General features: G+C 55.1%; 1 protein-coding gene across 1 annotated transcript; it reads left to right on the top strand.

Moving 5' to 3' along the window:
- Positions 1–6,636: 6,636 nt before the first annotated feature.
- On the top strand, positions 6,637–15,873 carry CCDC197 (coiled-coil domain containing 197). The gene is given in 8 exon segments (XM_037031319.1): positions 6,637–6,903; positions 8,148–8,230; positions 9,785–9,975; positions 11,408–11,510; positions 12,270–12,451; positions 12,708–12,896; positions 15,703–15,745; positions 15,748–15,873. Coding segments are annotated over 8 exon segments (1,005 nt in total). The 5' UTR covers positions 6,637–6,784; the 3' UTR covers positions 15,843–15,873.
- The last annotated feature ends 496 nt before the right edge of the window (positions 15,874–16,369 follow it).

The following is a 16,369-nucleotide window of genomic DNA, read 5'->3' as shown; positions in this document are numbered from 1 at the left end:
CAATCCCAACCTGAGCCTTCTGTGTCATCTGAGCCAGAGCTCATGGCCCCCAGATGCAGGGTCAAGGAGCCTAGAGGCAGCTGAGTGGCTGGCTGATTACCTGGCTCAGCGTCCGCTGATCTGATGGGAGCCCAGGTCTGGAGCTTCTTAGCTAGAGACCTTGAGCAAGAGGGTCATCTCCCGTTTCCTTGCAGACTATTGTGGGGGAGACCCTTCTCAGAGGTCGCCTGGGTCTTTGCCTCATGAGCGCTGCATCACGGCCTCCCTCACCCAACCCCCTCTCACACACTCCAGTCACTCAGATGTGTCCTTCTGCTACCAGCCCCAGAAGGTGCTCCGCCTTTTCCAGGGTTGGTGTTGTGGGATTAGATCAGCCCCACCTAGGAGTCTCCCTGTCTCATGGCCCACCACCCGAAACCCTGATCACATCTGCAGAATCCCTTTGCTGTGAAAGGTGATATAATCACAGGTGTGTGTTGTCCAAAGTCACAGGCCTGGTTGGGGGCCTGCAGCAGGGTTACAAATCACTCCACCCCCGTCCCCCTCCTCCAGGCTTTTAGGACACCACGCCCTCCTGGGTCTCTCCCTTCCTCACTGCTGGTGTCCTTGGCTGCATTCACGCCCCACAGCCAACATTTTTAAGAACATCAGGATTCTCTAAAAAATGATAAAAGAGGGCTGGGCCCAGGCCACCCAAGGAGCTGGCAGAAGTCACCCCAGCTGAGGACCGTTAGCCCCTGCTCGGCAGTTCATGTCCTAGGGGCTGGAGTAACCACCCCGGGTCAGGTAATTCCCAGGAGACTTTGGAAAGTGCTGAATCACCCTCTGACGGCTGGGGGTGAAGGTGGGGTGGGTGACCCAGGCAGAACTGGCCCTTTTTCTAGCGTGGCCCGACAGTGTTCAAGATAGGGGCTGGCCTTAAGTACAATGGAAACAGCTGGGGGCCTGGAAGTGGCCCAAAGGTTGGATCCGGGCGGGGCTGGAACAGCACCAGGCAGAACACTAGTAATAAAAGCGGCTTTTCTGGAGCGCTTACTATGTGCCAGGTGCTCAGTGAACGTGTGTATCAGCTCATTTAACTCCACAACTACTTATGAGGACGGTCCTATGGTTAACCCCATTTCCCAGAGGAAGAAACTGAGGCTCAGTGAGGCTAAGGGACTCCCCGGGGCCAGACAGCTCCTGACTGGAGAGGAGCTGACAAGCAGGGCTCGAATCCATAACTCTGCAGTACTCCTGCCACGCTGCAGCACGGCTCCTTCAACCCAACACTAGTAAGTAGTTATAACAGCAAGAGACTCCATGTGGGGAAGGAGTCAAACTAGAACTAAAGGGGGGGCCTTACAAAGAGACGTTTGGACGCAGCGTAAGGAAGGGCAGAGGTCCTATTCTAGGCGTCAGAGTGGCCCAGTGGGGAACATGGCCACCGTGGGAGGGCGTGAGCTGCCCGTCGATGAACATATGCAAGTGAAGAGGCCGCTCTCGTTTTCTGAGGCCCTAGTAATAATAGACACGGTACTGAACACCTTACCTACGTCATCTTTAGGTCCTCACCACTCTATCACAGGAGCACTACTGTCCCCAACTTACAGATGAGGAAACTGAGGTACAAAGAGAGGGACCCGCAGATGGTTATGCAGGTGGTGAGTGGGGGAGCAGCGACTCACACCCAGAGCTGTGCCTCTCCAAAGCTCTGCTTGGACCCTACACCTGCTGAGCGCCTGCTGCGTGTCTGGCAGGGACCACTGAGTCCTGGTCCTCGCCCTTGGGGAGAACACATTCCAGGAGTGAGACAGTCCGGAGTGGTGGGTATTAAACTAGAACCAGACAGGATGAGGTGAAACCAAGAGTAAGCTGGGGTCGGGGACATCTGGGACAGTCAAGGACAGCCACTCTGAGCTGGTGGCATCTGAGCTGAGACCCGAAGGGCAAGGAAGTGTAGAGAACACTATAAAGAGCTGGGTGAACTGTGCTCTGGTCAGAGGGAACCACAGGTGCAAAAGCCTGGGGTGGGTGGGGCAGGGGAAGGCCAGTGGGGGAGGAATGGCCAAGGTGGGGGCCAGATCATTCAGGGCCTGGTCAGCTGGGATTTATCTTCATTTGCCAAGATTGGCAGATTTTAAACCGGCGATGTGCCATAGACAACTCCTACCAGCTCCTGAAACCACCTCTTAAGTCTCCAAGACTTTCGCAAGCAGGTGTTAACAATTAGTAGCTTGAAATCAGTCCCGGTGGGAGCATTTACACCATGGAAAGTGGCAAACACCACACAGTATGCTCTGTCTGTAGGGCGGCTGAACTATTTACCTGCACAGCACCGATTTTAGGCAGGGAAATGGGAGATTGGGTTTGCCCTTTAAGGAGTGCTCTCTCTGGCTGCAGGGGACAGAGAAGCTGGATCACCAGCAGGGAAGGAGTTGCACTGGTCCACTCTGGGAAGATGGGGGTTGGGACCAGGGTGGGCCAGTGGATGGATCTGAGTGGGCCCTGCTGAGACCTTCCCTGGTGCAAAGCGAGGACAAGGGTGGAGGAGCCAGGCTGGGGGTCTCCCAGGAGGAGAGTCCCTTTGGGCCCTGGGACTTGCCTCCTTCTTGTACCCAGGGTGGGAAGAAAGGAAAGGGACAGATCTCTGAGAGTCTATCTCAGTGGAGGGTCGCTGGGGTCTAAGCAGAGTCAGGTCTTAGCGCACCTCCAGCCGAATAAACAGGCCAGCACCCTGCCCCTACACACACACCCCCACCGAAACTGCTTTTGGGGGCTGACCCCAGCAACTGGGCTCCCTGGCTTCAGACCCTCCTTCGTCAAAACTCTCATGAAAGGGCCCTGATATTGTAGGCCTTTTCCTTCAACCCCTCCCCCTAAGAGAAAGCCTGCAAATTGTCTTCAGACCCTCGTAGACTTCTGCACATTCACACACTTAATTTTTTTAAAAGAGAGGATGCTAAATGTTGCATGTAGATTATCTCATTTCACCCTAGCTGATACTGTCTCCACGCTGTATTTCGGGAAGCTCAGACTCAGAGAGGTTATGTACTTTCCCTAAGGTCACACGGCGGGTCGTCCTGCCTGGCTCCGAAGACTCACTCTGCACCCTCGCCCTTGCTGACTGCTGGGAAAGGCCTGCCAGCACCTTGGTGGGGGCACTGGGGGCTGCAGGGCCATAGGGGTTGGAATTCTGGGCCAGAGGCCTGGTCTGGCCCATCCTTCTGCTATGCAATGAGACTCAAGCTCTGGGGTCAAATTCTAGCCCCAGGAGTCCTTGTTAAGATTAAAGGGAGGCAGATTCTGTTGCCATTTAATTGTGGCTGTGCCCTTGAAATGGGCTCCCAGCTGCCAAGGTTCCCAGCTGTCTGGAACAGACAAGCCCAGGGGATGGAGGAGGGTTGGGAGGCCTGGGACCTGGGCCCCTCACCAGCTCTGCAACCTTGCAGTTCCCGCCTCTCTCGGCCTTGGTTTTTCCAAAGTTTCTTTCGGCCTCCATGTCAGCCCTTGGTTCCCCACCTAAACAGGGAGGGCAGGGTCTGCAGTTGACTGGGGAAGGAGTGGGGGGAGGAGAAGGAGGAGGAGGAACAGGAAGAACCAGAGCAGTGACTAGGGCTCTGAGGCAGGAAGTAGGTGAGGAAAGGAGGGAGGTGGAGCTAAAGTGCAAGTTCTGGAGTCTGCAGATCTGGGTTCAAATCCCAGCCCAGGACCTGGCAGGTGCAGGGCCCTATGACAGGAGAAGCCATGCTTGGTTCTGCCGTTGCTGACTTGAAATTCTAAATTCTCTGAACAGGGAGCCCAGCAATTTCTCCTTTGCCTCTGGGCCCTCAGTTTCCTCATCTGCAAAATGGAGCAACGCTTCCACCACCTTGAAGATTGTTTTGAGATGGAAAAGGGGAGGCTTCAGGCAAAGAGCCAGGCAGGGTGAGTCCATGATGGGGTCAATCCCTGGCAATTAGGACAGTCACTCTCTAGGTCTCGCCCCCAACGCTGCCTGGACGGCTCTTTGGGACACTTCAGGTCAAAAACAACACCCTCACTGGGAAGCAAATTGCCCCACCCTCCCCGAAAGCCCCTGCCTGCAGCTGTGCTGGGTCAGGTGGGTTAGGGCCCTGAGCACTGGGCGGCTCCCCAACAGGGGCCCCTCCCCTGCTCTGAGTCCCGCCCTGGAGGACGCCCACTGTTTCCAAGCCCTGGCAACTCAACCTGCCAGACATTGCTGGAGTTCCAACTTCCTGGATTAACACCTCAGCAATTTCCCAACAGTTACTAAGCCTCTGGGGGCTCAGTTTTCCCATCTGGGAAGTAGCAGTGTTACCCCATGGGTGTGCCCTGTGAGGTGAGCCCGTGCAGGGAAAGTGGTTAGAACTGTGCTGACAAAGGTTGGCCAGCGCCACTGCCTCGTCCACGCTGAGCCGAGCGCGCGTTCTGAAATGCCAGCGTGACTGTGCCCCCCACCCCCGCGGAGACCCTCCTGCTGCTGCTGCTGCCTTCGGAGCAAAGCCTGCACTCCTTGGCCGCGCCGATCTGAGCCCCTCTGTGGTGAGCTCAGCCTCCATTTCTCTTTCTCCTTCTCCAGACAACAGCAGGGGATTTGCTCTGGGAACCCTCCAGCTCCCAAGATGATGTGACAGCCTCCTCTGGTGAGACTGTCTTTCAAACTAAGGGGTGGGCACGTGACCCAGGCTCAGCCAACTGGGTGACCTCTCCAAGGGCCTCCATTCTTGAGGATAGAGACCCTGATGGAAGGCTGCTGAGGAGAGTTCATTTGCAGGGTATCCCTTGAATTCCTGCTGTCTGACTCTGCAGGGGTGCCCTGGGCCCTGTCCTCTGGAAGTCTGGGTCTTTAGCTTCTCATTCCATGCCCTCTCTCCCAGCCTTCCAGGGTGCCTTCTTGGCCCAGAGAAACCTGGTGGGTTTCTGTTGCAGGCCACCAGACAGCCTGGCCTGTAGGCCCCGCCTCCTGCTGACAGCTTCTCCAGCTGGTCCCGAACCACACCTGCTCTACCCTTCACCTTCTCTTTCTAGAGACCTGCCTACACACACTTCTCACAGGCCACGTGTGCCTCTTGGTGCCTCTGAACCTTCGTCCCTGCCATTCCTCTGCCAGGAATGCTCTTCCCGCCTCCTTTACTCATTCTTATCCTCAAGAACCACCTCGGACATGGTCAACTCCAGCCCTCATCCCTACCCCCAGGCTGGCTCTGACCTCCTGGGCAGCCCTGGGCCCTGGGCCTCTCTCCTCTGCACCTACATTCCCCGCCCTGGCTGATCCCAAGGCCAGAACCAGGCTCCAGAACCAGGTGGGGTTAGACAGAGATGGCTCCCTAGGGCCCACTCGGGGCCTCCTGGGCCAGCGGGGACTGAATCCACTGCCCCCTGCCACGTGGGGAGTGTCAGATGGAGAAGCAGTCCCATCCCAGAATCCTGATGAGCCGGACCCCTCTCACCTTGCCCTTGCCCCAGCCCCTGTGCCTCCCAAGCCCCAGCCCCATAAGGCACGGCTGGGGCCCAGGCTTAGGTCCCAAAGGCTCCTTTGCTTTCCTGCTCCCCTGCCCCTAGGCCAGGCACAGTCTTGAGCCGTGGGCAGGGCTGAGCCTTTGTGGGTTGCTGAGTGCCGAGGCTGGGAAATGCCCCAGCTGCAGCCACCCAAAATCAGGTAGAAGGAGGTAAAAGGACAAGTACCAGCAAGGCCAGTGACTTTGGGCAGCCCACAGAGTGGGGCATCAAGAATGACCCCACCTTGTCTACCTGTGACCAAGCTTGAGAGAAAGGACAAAAATAGCCCAATTTCCTCTAAAGTCACCAACGCTTCTCCACCCCTTCTCCTTAGGAGCTGAACCCAGGAGGCAGGAGTCGGGGGAGTGGCACAGAGCCATGGAGACCCTGGCCCTCACCCCACAGGCGGATCCTGCAGCAGACATGTCACGAGGACATTGTGATGTCATGGCCCGTGGTGGCTCTGCTCCTGGAGTTGTGAGTGAGTCCGCCGAGCCCCTTCGTCCTCCCTGTGATCAGGTAGGTAACATCTGATGCTCTGATGCCCGGGGGCTGGAAGAGCTGAGCATGTGGCCCCTCCCCTTCTCTCCTTGCTCCTCCAATGGGCTGGGGCTGGCCCAGGAGATGGCCAGTGGGTGACACCCTTAGGGAGACTTCCTATGGGTCATAACTGGGAGCCAGACTTGGGCAAGTGGTCCAGGAACTCTTTGCAAGCCTGGGTCAGAACTGCCTGTTCACTAGGCCACCTTCCCAGCTTGACCACGAGCCTATTCCAAGTCTAGCTTGCTCTGTGATGTGGGTTAAATGCATAAATGGGTAGAGGGAAGGGCATGGGGATAGGTAACAAAGGTGCCTTCTCCCCGTGGGGGCAGCTTTCTGAATGAGCCCCCACCTCTGATGCTGGGACTCTATCCTGGATACCATTGGAAACCAACATCTGTTGGAAGTCCCAGGCATCTTGGTGCCCTTGGGGCTTGGTGACGATAGGACGCTCCCACTTATAGGCAGCAGGGCCATAATGCTGCTAGGGACTGGCCTCTCCCTAGCTGGAATGTAGCTCAAAGTCCCCAGACTTCGGATTCACTGAACCCCAAGTCCAAGTCTAGTCTGGCTGCATGTCCTTGAGCTGGTCACTGGATCACCTCTGAGCCTGTTTCCTTTTCTATGAAGGGGAAGTGTCATCTGGCTTCCAAGGACTGTCAGGAGCATCAGAAGGACAAAGCTGCTGCCCCGAGTGTCACCGTTGCCCTTCACCTTCTTCCTTCCTGGCCCACATGGCCCTCATCCTCCAGAGAGGCCTGGGATGGTGAGGGCAATGCCAGTGACCATGGACACAGGCCAGGGGACTGGCCTGGGTGACGCTGGTGACAAGGACACATACCTGCAGGTGCTGTTACAGGAACTCTGCCAGCTCCAGGCCAAGTACAAGTTTTTCCAGGCCCGTGCCCCCGCCCTGCCCCAACCCCTCCATCCCAGCGCCACCTGCAGTGAGCTGAGTGGCTGGGACTGAGCCAAAATGCTAGGCACGTGGTGCCTGAAAGTAAATGGGGAGGGGCAGCTGTGGTGAGGGGGCAGGGCTTACTCCTGTCCTGTGACCTGAGACCCTGGGCCAGTATCAGCCCTCCTCAGGCACCGTCTCCCATCACGAAGGCACGGGAGGGCTGTGGCAGCCACCCCTGAGCCCCTGTCACCCCGGCCCCTCTAAAATCAACCTGTAAGGTTGTTACCTGGGTCTGAGAGGAGACCTGTGTCCTCCCAACACCCCCCACATTTGGTGGCTCCTCGATTTCAGGTTGCCCACAGATGCTTGAATTAGATTCGAATGGATGTGTCTAAGCTATTTGTAAGGAAAACAGTCCAATCCTTCCATCAGATTCCGTAAGGGCCTCCCAGCCCCAGTAAGGCTTGGCCTGTGGCTCACAGGACCCCACAAGGTATTTGTAGGAAAAGACTATTTTTTCCTGCCTTTTACAGGGCTGTGTGGGTGAGAAAATGGGGCCTGAGAGGAACAACTGCTTGCCCTGGGTCACGCTGCTGTCACTCAAGAGACACCTCTGTGTTGGCTCCGCCCACCGGCGGGGATGGCCTGCTCCACCTGCTGCCCTTGACTGCTGGTCTGGACTAGGCCCAGAGTGGCTCCGACTGGAGCCTCATCTAGCCTTGGGGGTCCCCTGAGAGTCAGAGGCGGCTGGGCAGCAGCACACAGCCTTCTCTCCGCCAGGGGCTGCTGGGACCTCCGATCCCAGCCTGAGTGCTCACAGTATGCTCGGTTTCCCGGGCAGAGCCCTGGGAGGGAGTCTTTCTCATTACCCCCATTCCAGAGGGACACAGAGAAATGAAACACCTGCCAGGTCTCCAGCCAGTAGGGGCTCTGGCCACCCACCACCTGCTCAGCCTCCAGGAGAGGCACCGCAGACCCCTGTACCAGAACGACCCGGCTTCACTCTCCCGGGGCCCCTACCTCTGTGGCTCAGTCTGCTCAGTAGTAAATTGTGGATGGAGAGACTGAAGCCAGAGGCCCACTGATGGTGGGTAGCGGCCGCCGGCCTGCCAGCACGGTTCTCAGCAGGAGACCACAGAGGATGGCCTTGTCGGGGGTCCCAATCTGGAAGCTTCCCAGCCGCGTTCCCGTTCTGGCTCACGCCTTGCCCCCAATGTCTCCACAGGCAGAGGAAACTGAAGAGAGAGGTCGAGAAGCACAAGCTTTTTGAAGACTATCTGATTAAGGTCCTTGAGAAAATCCCCAAGGGTATGTCTGCAGCTTCCTCAGAAAGCCTAACCTGTCTGTGGCCACTTCCTGGACTCTGGACCAAGGCACTGGGTGTGGTCTTCCTGAGCCTCAAGCTCCAGTCGGAATGGGGATCCACGGAGACCAATGCCACCGTGTTTAGGAGGGCACAGGTGCTGAGCCAGCTTGCCCCGGCAACCCCGGGCCTGCCAGTGCCGGCCATGTGGCCTGCAGCAGGTTCTCAGGGACTTGGTTTCTGTGGCTGAATAGCGGGAACAGCAACAGCAAGGTGCGCTAGGCGAGCTCACCCTTCAAACACATGCAGTGTAGCCTGGCACTTAGGCAGCGCCCAGTAAGTGTGCACTGTTATTCCTCGTGTTTCGTTTGTCTTTGGATTTGGTTTGTGTTTTGCTCTTGTCGACTAAAACTACACAGCCACCTGAATGTGTTTATGTATTTTGCATTGCATTATCCTGATTTATACCAGAGTCCACTGTTACACGTGCTGGAAACTTGTTGAGGGAGGGAAGGGAACACACCCATTTTTATTGTTATCATATTATCATTTCAACATCATCAATAATCATAAAAATAACCATTCACTGAATATTTAATCTGTGCTAAGCTCTGTAGTAAACCTTTTCTACTCTGCCGTATGAGTTTCTGGGAACTGTGTATCCGGGCTCAGGGAGGTTAAGGACGTTGCCCAAGGCCTGCCGGCCAGGAGGTGGTCGGGCTGGGTCTCAGGCTCTGGTCCAGCTTTATAGCCGCTGCACTAGGCACTGTGGTGCCGCGGGAGCCCCAAGAACTCAGCCCCGGAGGTCAGGGAAGGCTTCACAGAGGAGCCGGCTTCTCAGGGGTCACCAAGGAGTTCTGCAAAGGAGAGTGGCATCGCAGGCAGAGGGAAGAGCACAAATTTAGGCTGGAGTCGCAATCCTGCAGGGTGGGTTTGGGGGTGGTGAGCTCCAGTGTGCTGGAGCGCCGGAGCCTGGCAGGGGCTGCTGGGAGCTGTGCCGGGAGGGTGGAACAGCACCGAAGAACCTTGAGCACCAGGCCAAGGAGGGGTGCAGAGCTCCAGGCTGAGCATGGGGCTTGAAGCAGATCCAGCCCCCAGTGCTTCTTCTAGCAGCTTCCTGGTTTGGGGTCTTCCTGATTCAGCACTTCGACCCTGTTCAACCCAACCAGAATGCGTGACTATCAGAGCTAGAGGCTGCACCACGCAGGGTGGCAACAGTTCCTGTCCCCTTCTTTGAGACTCCCCCACTCGGCACTGTTCTCAGAGGCAGTCTCCTGCCTCCCTGGGCAGCCTGGATGCAGAATCTGAGACCCCACTAGGCAGCCTTTCAAACGTTGTTGCGTCTTTTGAAGAGGCGGGAGGCAGCTGCGGGACCAGCCCTTCTGTGCTAGTGTCCACCCCGCACGGGTTGTCTGGCATCCCTCCGCTCTGGGGCTCCGGCTGGAATTCTGGGGCAACAGCAGAAGTCCCATCTACCTTATTAGCATCAGTCACTGCAGGGAAGAGGTGGGGATCCCCGCTCTCCTGCCTGCCCATCCCATGTGGTGCTATCTCCTTAGGCTACAGTGATGGGGAGGAGCCGGAGGAGGTCCAGAAGGAGGGCCTGGTGGAGGCCCTGGTAGAGCACTATGGGAAGATCTTCACAGTCAGCCAGGGCATCCAGAAGCACCTCGAGGCCTTCTCCAAGATGAACCAGGCCGTCCACCAGAACTTGGAGGCCTTAGAGGAGAGCCATAAAGCCCTTATCCCCGTAACAGCTGCCTGCAGCTGGCCCATTCCCCTTGGCCCAGAGAAATGGGGGGATAGGGACCCCCTTCCCCCTGGCACCCTCCAGAAGGCCTGGACCAGTGGTGGGCTGTTGGGCGGCTCCGGGTAGGGCTACCACTCCAAAGACTAGCTCCTTAACCTTTTCTCTCCTTTTCTGCTGGCTGACTGGGGGTTTCCCCTGAGGCTCAGCTTATGTTTAGAAGGTGTTCTTCGTGGTAGAAAAGCCACGAGTTCTGGATTCAGACAGACTGGGGTTCAAATTCCAGCTCAGCCTCTCACTAGAGGCATGACTCTGGGCAAGCCCACACTCTCTGGGACTCAGTTTCTTCCTGTCAAGTGGAGGCAATGCAACTTAGCTGCTAGGCTGTTGAGAGATAGCGAAGTCAAACTGTCTCAAAGTAAGTGCCCCCAAGAAGTTTCTCTCTCTCTCTGTCTCTCTCTCTCTCTGTGTCTCTCTCTCTCTCTCTTTCCTTTTTGGTTAATCTTGTAATAAATAGAACTTTCACCAAGAAGGATAGATGTTGTAGGCAGAAGAGACTGCCCTGTCAAAGGCATGGCATGAAAAATGTGCGTGCTGTGGGTGAGGCCTGGGGACAGAGGTGAAGGGGACACCAGAGGGAGAGGTTGGTTGCTTCTTGCCAAGCACCATTGCATGACATCTCCAGTGAGCCTCTTCCCCCTGGTGGCAGCACTGAAACCTACATCCTTCTATACATTTTTTTTTTTTTTTTGGAGAACCAGCCCCTTTGTGGGCGGGGCCCTGGGTAAGCATTAGATATGCTTTGCCTGGTTTCAGCCTCACCCTGGCACCTCCTCCAGGCAGGTGCTCCTACCCCAAGGGCTGAGACAAGGGCAGTGCATTAGTGCAGGGTTAAGTCACATCTTTATTTAAAATTTTACTATTTTGTTCATCACAGAAATTTTTTGCATTAACTTTGATTTTTAAAAAACACTGCATTAAAATATTATTTAATTGATGAGATTTTTTTGACTCCCCCTTACATTTTGCCCCTTAGATCCAGCCAAACTGTTCTTGCCACTTTCAAGGAGAGGAAACCAAGGCCCAGAGAAGTGAGGACACTGTGTCTGTCCTGTGTCTTCAGAAGACACCCCATGGGGCCTGCAGATGGCACAGTCTTGGCCCCGGTGCCCTCCCAGTGACCCCTGAGGCTGGGAGGGTACAAACCATGTCCCTGGTTACCATGGGGGACAAGTCGCTCTGGGGCTGAGTCGGGATTCCAACCCCATTGGCCTGGACGTGCCCCCTGCCGCATCTCCTGTGCCCTGAATGGCCCTGACCTCCCAGAATTTTCTCTGCCTCCCACCCCCATCATCATGCAGACCACCCTGGGCAGTGCTTCTTGGGACCTAGGCGGGCTTGCTGCACCGAAGTGACCTGGCTGTTCTCCCCACAGAGCCTCAAGGTCCAGCTGTGACAGCTGCAGAAGAGGTATAACCGCAGGCGGCAGCAATGGCAATCAGAACAGGATGTCACCTACCAGAAAGACACGGGCAGCTGTAGTGTGAGTCCAGTGAGCTGGCCCAAGGGTGAAGGCAGGGGCTGGGGGCTGGGGGCTGCTGTCTCCTCACCCCCCAACACCACCCCTCCCCACTTACCAACTTGCTGTCCACGGTGACTATTAGCTTTGAAAGGGCTTCTTTGAGATGGGACGAGTGTTACTTTAAGACGGGAAGACTGAGGCCACAGATAGTTATGGACCCAACTCTACCAAGAACCAGAGCTGGACCCCCTGTCCCAGGGCCTGGCATGTGCTGGGTGCTTACTCGGTCCTGCTACCCTGCTTGTGATTAATAATAAAATCATAACATTTAGGTGAGTGGCTCTTGTGCGCCATGTTCAGTAATTCTTGTATCCCTTTGACCAGGGAGTGCTTAGGCCTACCCCCAAATAGGCACTCCTAATTGGTCTTGATTCTAAATCATTCCTGTTGCACAGATGAGAGAAGGAACGCTCAGATGTATGAGCCATGGTTGAAGTTAACAACCAAGGGCCAGGATCTCTGAGCTCAAGCTCTCAAGCTATTTCTTCCTGGCCTTGGAAATGTGAACCAGTTACCCTCCCAACCCCTAGGCCCCACCTAGTCCTCCAGTCTCAGGGGCTGCTGGGAGGACACAGAGGGAGGCCCGGGCACAGGGCTGCTCTGGGCACGCTCCACCTGGGCAGGTCAGCACGTGTAAGTGTAAGGCCTCCTCAGGCCTGTGGGGTCCTAATTTGGAAGCCGCAAGAGTTGGGGTCTGTAGGCTGCTGACATCCAGACGCGGAGCTTAGACAGGGAGCAGACTGGCCAGTTTCTAGAGCCCGTTCTGGTCTTTGTAAGGTGGGAAGCAAGGCTGCTGCGGATGAGTGCCCTCCTGGAGGCCTGGAGTCCAGCCCTCTGGTGCCACCCGGAGTGAGGAGCACTGGGTTGCCCCATGCTCCTGCCCAGCCCCTGCCCCAGGTAGGGACCTCAGACCCTGGGGGAAGAGGGGCTGATCAAAGCTCCTTTGGGAGTGGAGCACAGACCAGGATGAGAAGGTGCTCCTGGCTCCGGGACTCCTGACCTGAGTGAGCTGGGGCCAGGGGCCAGGGGCTGGGGCGTGCTGGGAGAGAGCTTGGGCCACTGCCTCTCTATCCTCCTCTTCCTCCACCTCCCCTTCCTCCTCTTCTTCCTCTTCACCCTCCTCTCATTCCTTTTCTTCCTCCTCCTCCTGCAGAACCAGCTGCTCAACTACGTGCGCACAGCCGTCAACAACATGGCCCAGCTCTGCTGTTCCTCTGCCCACGTCGTACCCAAGGGCATGGGCCTCTTCTCCAAGTTGGACCCAATTCAGATGACGGCTCCCTACCTCCCAGGCCGGCCCCAACCTCAGCCTGTCCTGAGTCGTGGCTCCTGGTGCTCTTGTGTTTAGCCCTTATCAGCCCCTCCCTCCACAGCCTCATGGGCACCAGTGCAATGGGTCTCCGGGTCTCTATAAGTCTCTCAACAAACTTGTGATGAGCACCCATTAGGTGCAGGGTCAGAGGTGGGTGTCAAGGAATTCCTGTCCTGCCTGGTCTTTATGCGTAACCCCACCCTGGCACCCCACACTCATACACACACAGTGTACACACTCTTAAAGACATTCCCACGTGCTCTCGGCACACCTAACAACACACACAAAGCATATGCTGACACACCTGCAAACTCACCCACTAAAATGCACACAGAAGACATCACGCATTCACACATGCACGTGCTGGGAGGGGGCACTTCAGTGACCGAGGAAGCCTGTGTGCAGGGTACTCAGTTTAAACTGCAGTCCATGGAACTTTCCCTCTCCGCCACCCCCGCTGGGACCGAAGCCCCATCGCTCGTAACGCTGATGCCGCCATGACAGAGAGCACGTGACCGGATCAGCATCCTCTGACCACAGAGCGTACCTTTTAAATTTTTAGTAGTTCTATTGTGATATAATTTGGATACCATCACATTTCTCACTTCAGTGTTTTCAGTACAGAATGGCACAACCAGCCTTAGTATCTAATTCCTGGACATTTCATCACCCGCCAATACACTTTGCACCTGGCCTCTTTCACTTCCTAGAGTGTCTTCCAGTTCCGTCCGTGTGGCAGCATGAACAACACTCCACCCCTGTAAGTGACTGAGTAATAGCCCATCGTTTTGGACAGCCCACGTTGTATTTACCCGTCCATCAGGTGACGGCCGTTTGGGTTGTTTCCGCTTTCTGACTATTATGAATAATGCTGCCATGAACACTCATGGACACATTTTTGTATGGACACAGCTTTTCGATTGTTTTGGGGACATACTTAGGGGTGGAATTTGAGTTATGAGGTAACTCTGTATTTAACATAATACGGAGGAGCTGCCACGCTGTTTTCCAGAGTGGCTACATAATTTTACAAGCTTATGGTCAATATATGAGGCTTCTAATTTCCCCACTTCCTTGCCAACACTTGGTATTGTCTGTGTTTTGGAATTTAGCCATTCTGAAGGGTGTGAGGTGCTGTCTCATGGTGGTTTTCATTTGCATTTTCCTGATGATTAAATGTTGAGCATTTTTTCATAGAGTGTTTATTGGCTATTTGTATATCTTCTTTGAAGAAATATCTATTCAGATCCCTTGCCCAGTTTCTAATTGGATCCTTTGTCTTTATGGTTGAGTTATAAGAATTCTTTGTCTATTCTGGATACAAGTCCCTCACACAATACATGATTTGAAAATATTTTCTCTCATTCTGTGGATTGTCTTCTCACATTGATGGTGTCCTTTGAAGCAGAGAGCTGTTGATTTTGATGAAATCTGATGTAGCGTGGTTTTTATTTGGTTGCATGCGCTTTAGGCATCGAACCTAAAATCCTACCTGATTCGGGGTCGTGAAGATTTATACCTAAGTTTTTTTGTAACAAGTTTATAGTTTTGCCCTAATACTTAGGTTTATGATCCATTTTTAGTTAATTTTTGTGTATTTTATAAGGTAGGAATCCAATTTCATTGTTTTGCCTAAGGATATTTAGTCCTCATACCATGTGTTGAAAAAAAACTGTTCTTTCTCCATGGAATTGACTCCTCACCTTTGCCAAAATCCACTCATGCGGATTTTGTTTCTGGACTGTCTTGCTGTCCCACTGGTCTCGTTGTTTGTCCTTCAGGTCTGGTCTAGTCGTCTGTCCCCCTGGTCTAGTTGTCTGTCCCCATGCCAGTACCACACTGTCTTGACTGCTGGAGTCCTACCGTAAGTTTTGAAATGAGGAGTGAGTCCAACGACCTTGCTCTTCTTTTCTGGGGTGGTTTGACTCTTCTAACAGGCCCACATGTCTTGCACCACGAGTGGATGTTTGGTGGCTGGGCTTCAGGTGTGGCATGACCCGAGGTCAGCAGCACACTCGAGGACCTGGCCTCGCCACCCTCCCCATCTGCTGTCTTCAGCCTTGGCGTCCTCCCGGGTCATAACCTGCTTCCCCACTCGAGGCGGGCTCAGTGGGGACATTCGTACAGCACCTCTGTCCAGTAGCAGCAGTCAGTGGGGAGCAAGCCTGCAGTCCACCCAGTCGAAAAGGACTTCATAAGAGCGTCGCAGGCTGTGGCAGGGCCACTGTGTGGCAGGGCCCATTGGTGGCAGCTGCTGGGGCTTCACTCCTTCAGGTTGCAGCATGAATGGCGCAATTTTGAATGAGGGCACATTTGTCTAAATAATCACAGTGTATCAATTTCACCTCCTTCCCAAGAAAAAGGAAGAAATGTCCGGGGGTCCCAGTGGCCTCCTGTAATTATCACTCAACCTAGGTTTAGAGTCACCTGCACGTGCTCAGCACCACGCTAGGCAAAGAGTTGGAGGTGGGGGCAATAAAGTGTCACCTGTCCTCAAGAAATGAACGCCGCTCAGAGGGGGAGGTGAGGGCAGTCAGGGTGTGCTCCATGGAGGAAGCAGGGGTCAGAGGCAACCACACTCAAGAAGCCACACAAGAATCTAGACTCTGACTCCTCCAGCTCTGCCACCACTGGGCTGTGCAGCTTCAGGCAAGTCACTTAATCTCTCTTACCCAGGTTTGCTCATTTGTCCATTGTCACCAATACCATGTCCATTTCAGGGCCCTTGTGAAAGCTAAAGGGGATGTAAGCAGATTTCTATGGTGCCTTGGTCCCCGGGAAGTGGTGTCAAGGATGTAAAGAACGGTCAGGTGAGAGATTTATTTTCCGCTCCCAGGCATTTATGTTGGACAAAAAGGAGACTATGACATTTATCTCACTGCCATGGAATCCAGAGTGTGCTGCTCGGGTGACAGCCTCAACGGCCAGGGACTCGGAAGGTACCCCAGGCCCTTCAGGAAATGTCCGAGGAGTTAAGATTTAATCCCAAGGATGTCCTTTCCCAGCACCCAGACCTCAGAGTGCTCCACTCAGCACCGACACACGGGCCTGCCAACATCACGACCATGTATGACCTGCTGGGCCTCCTTTTCTCACTGCCTTTGCCCCCCAGTGGGTGGGAGCCAGCCTGGTGGCAGTGAGAGGGCAGTGGGGGGGGTGCTGCTCCCCACACTGAGGGATTGGTGGGGATTCAGGTGAGCTCTGCCTGGGACCACAGGTAGGAAAGAGGGGCTCCTGAGCTGGAGGCAGGTGCTCGGTGGGGAGTCCTAGTTGGAGACCTGCCACCAGGAGCTGGGCCTCCCTTTCCGTCATTGGTGGGTCCATCTGAGACCCAGGCGCTTCAGATGGATGCCTGGCTGTAGGGAATGTCTGAGGCACGGGAGCTCACCTTGCCCACAGCAGACGGGGAGCACTGAATTTGCGGGGGAATTTCATCACTGGTCCCAGAAGCAGACTGCCAAGCCGATGCCTTTTGTCCACACCTCTGAGGGTCCCAGAGTGCC

Source organism: Sturnira hondurensis, unplaced genomic scaffold (assembly GCF_014824575.4).
Source record: "Sturnira hondurensis isolate 20B ecotype Veracruz unplaced genomic scaffold, ASM1482457v3 Scaffold0021143, whole genome shotgun sequence".
NCBI classification, from domain to species: domain Eukaryota; kingdom Metazoa; phylum Chordata; class Mammalia; order Chiroptera; family Phyllostomidae; genus Sturnira; species Sturnira hondurensis.
The sequence above is the reverse complement of the archived record's forward strand: the minus strand, read 5'-3'. Positions and strand labels throughout refer to the sequence as shown.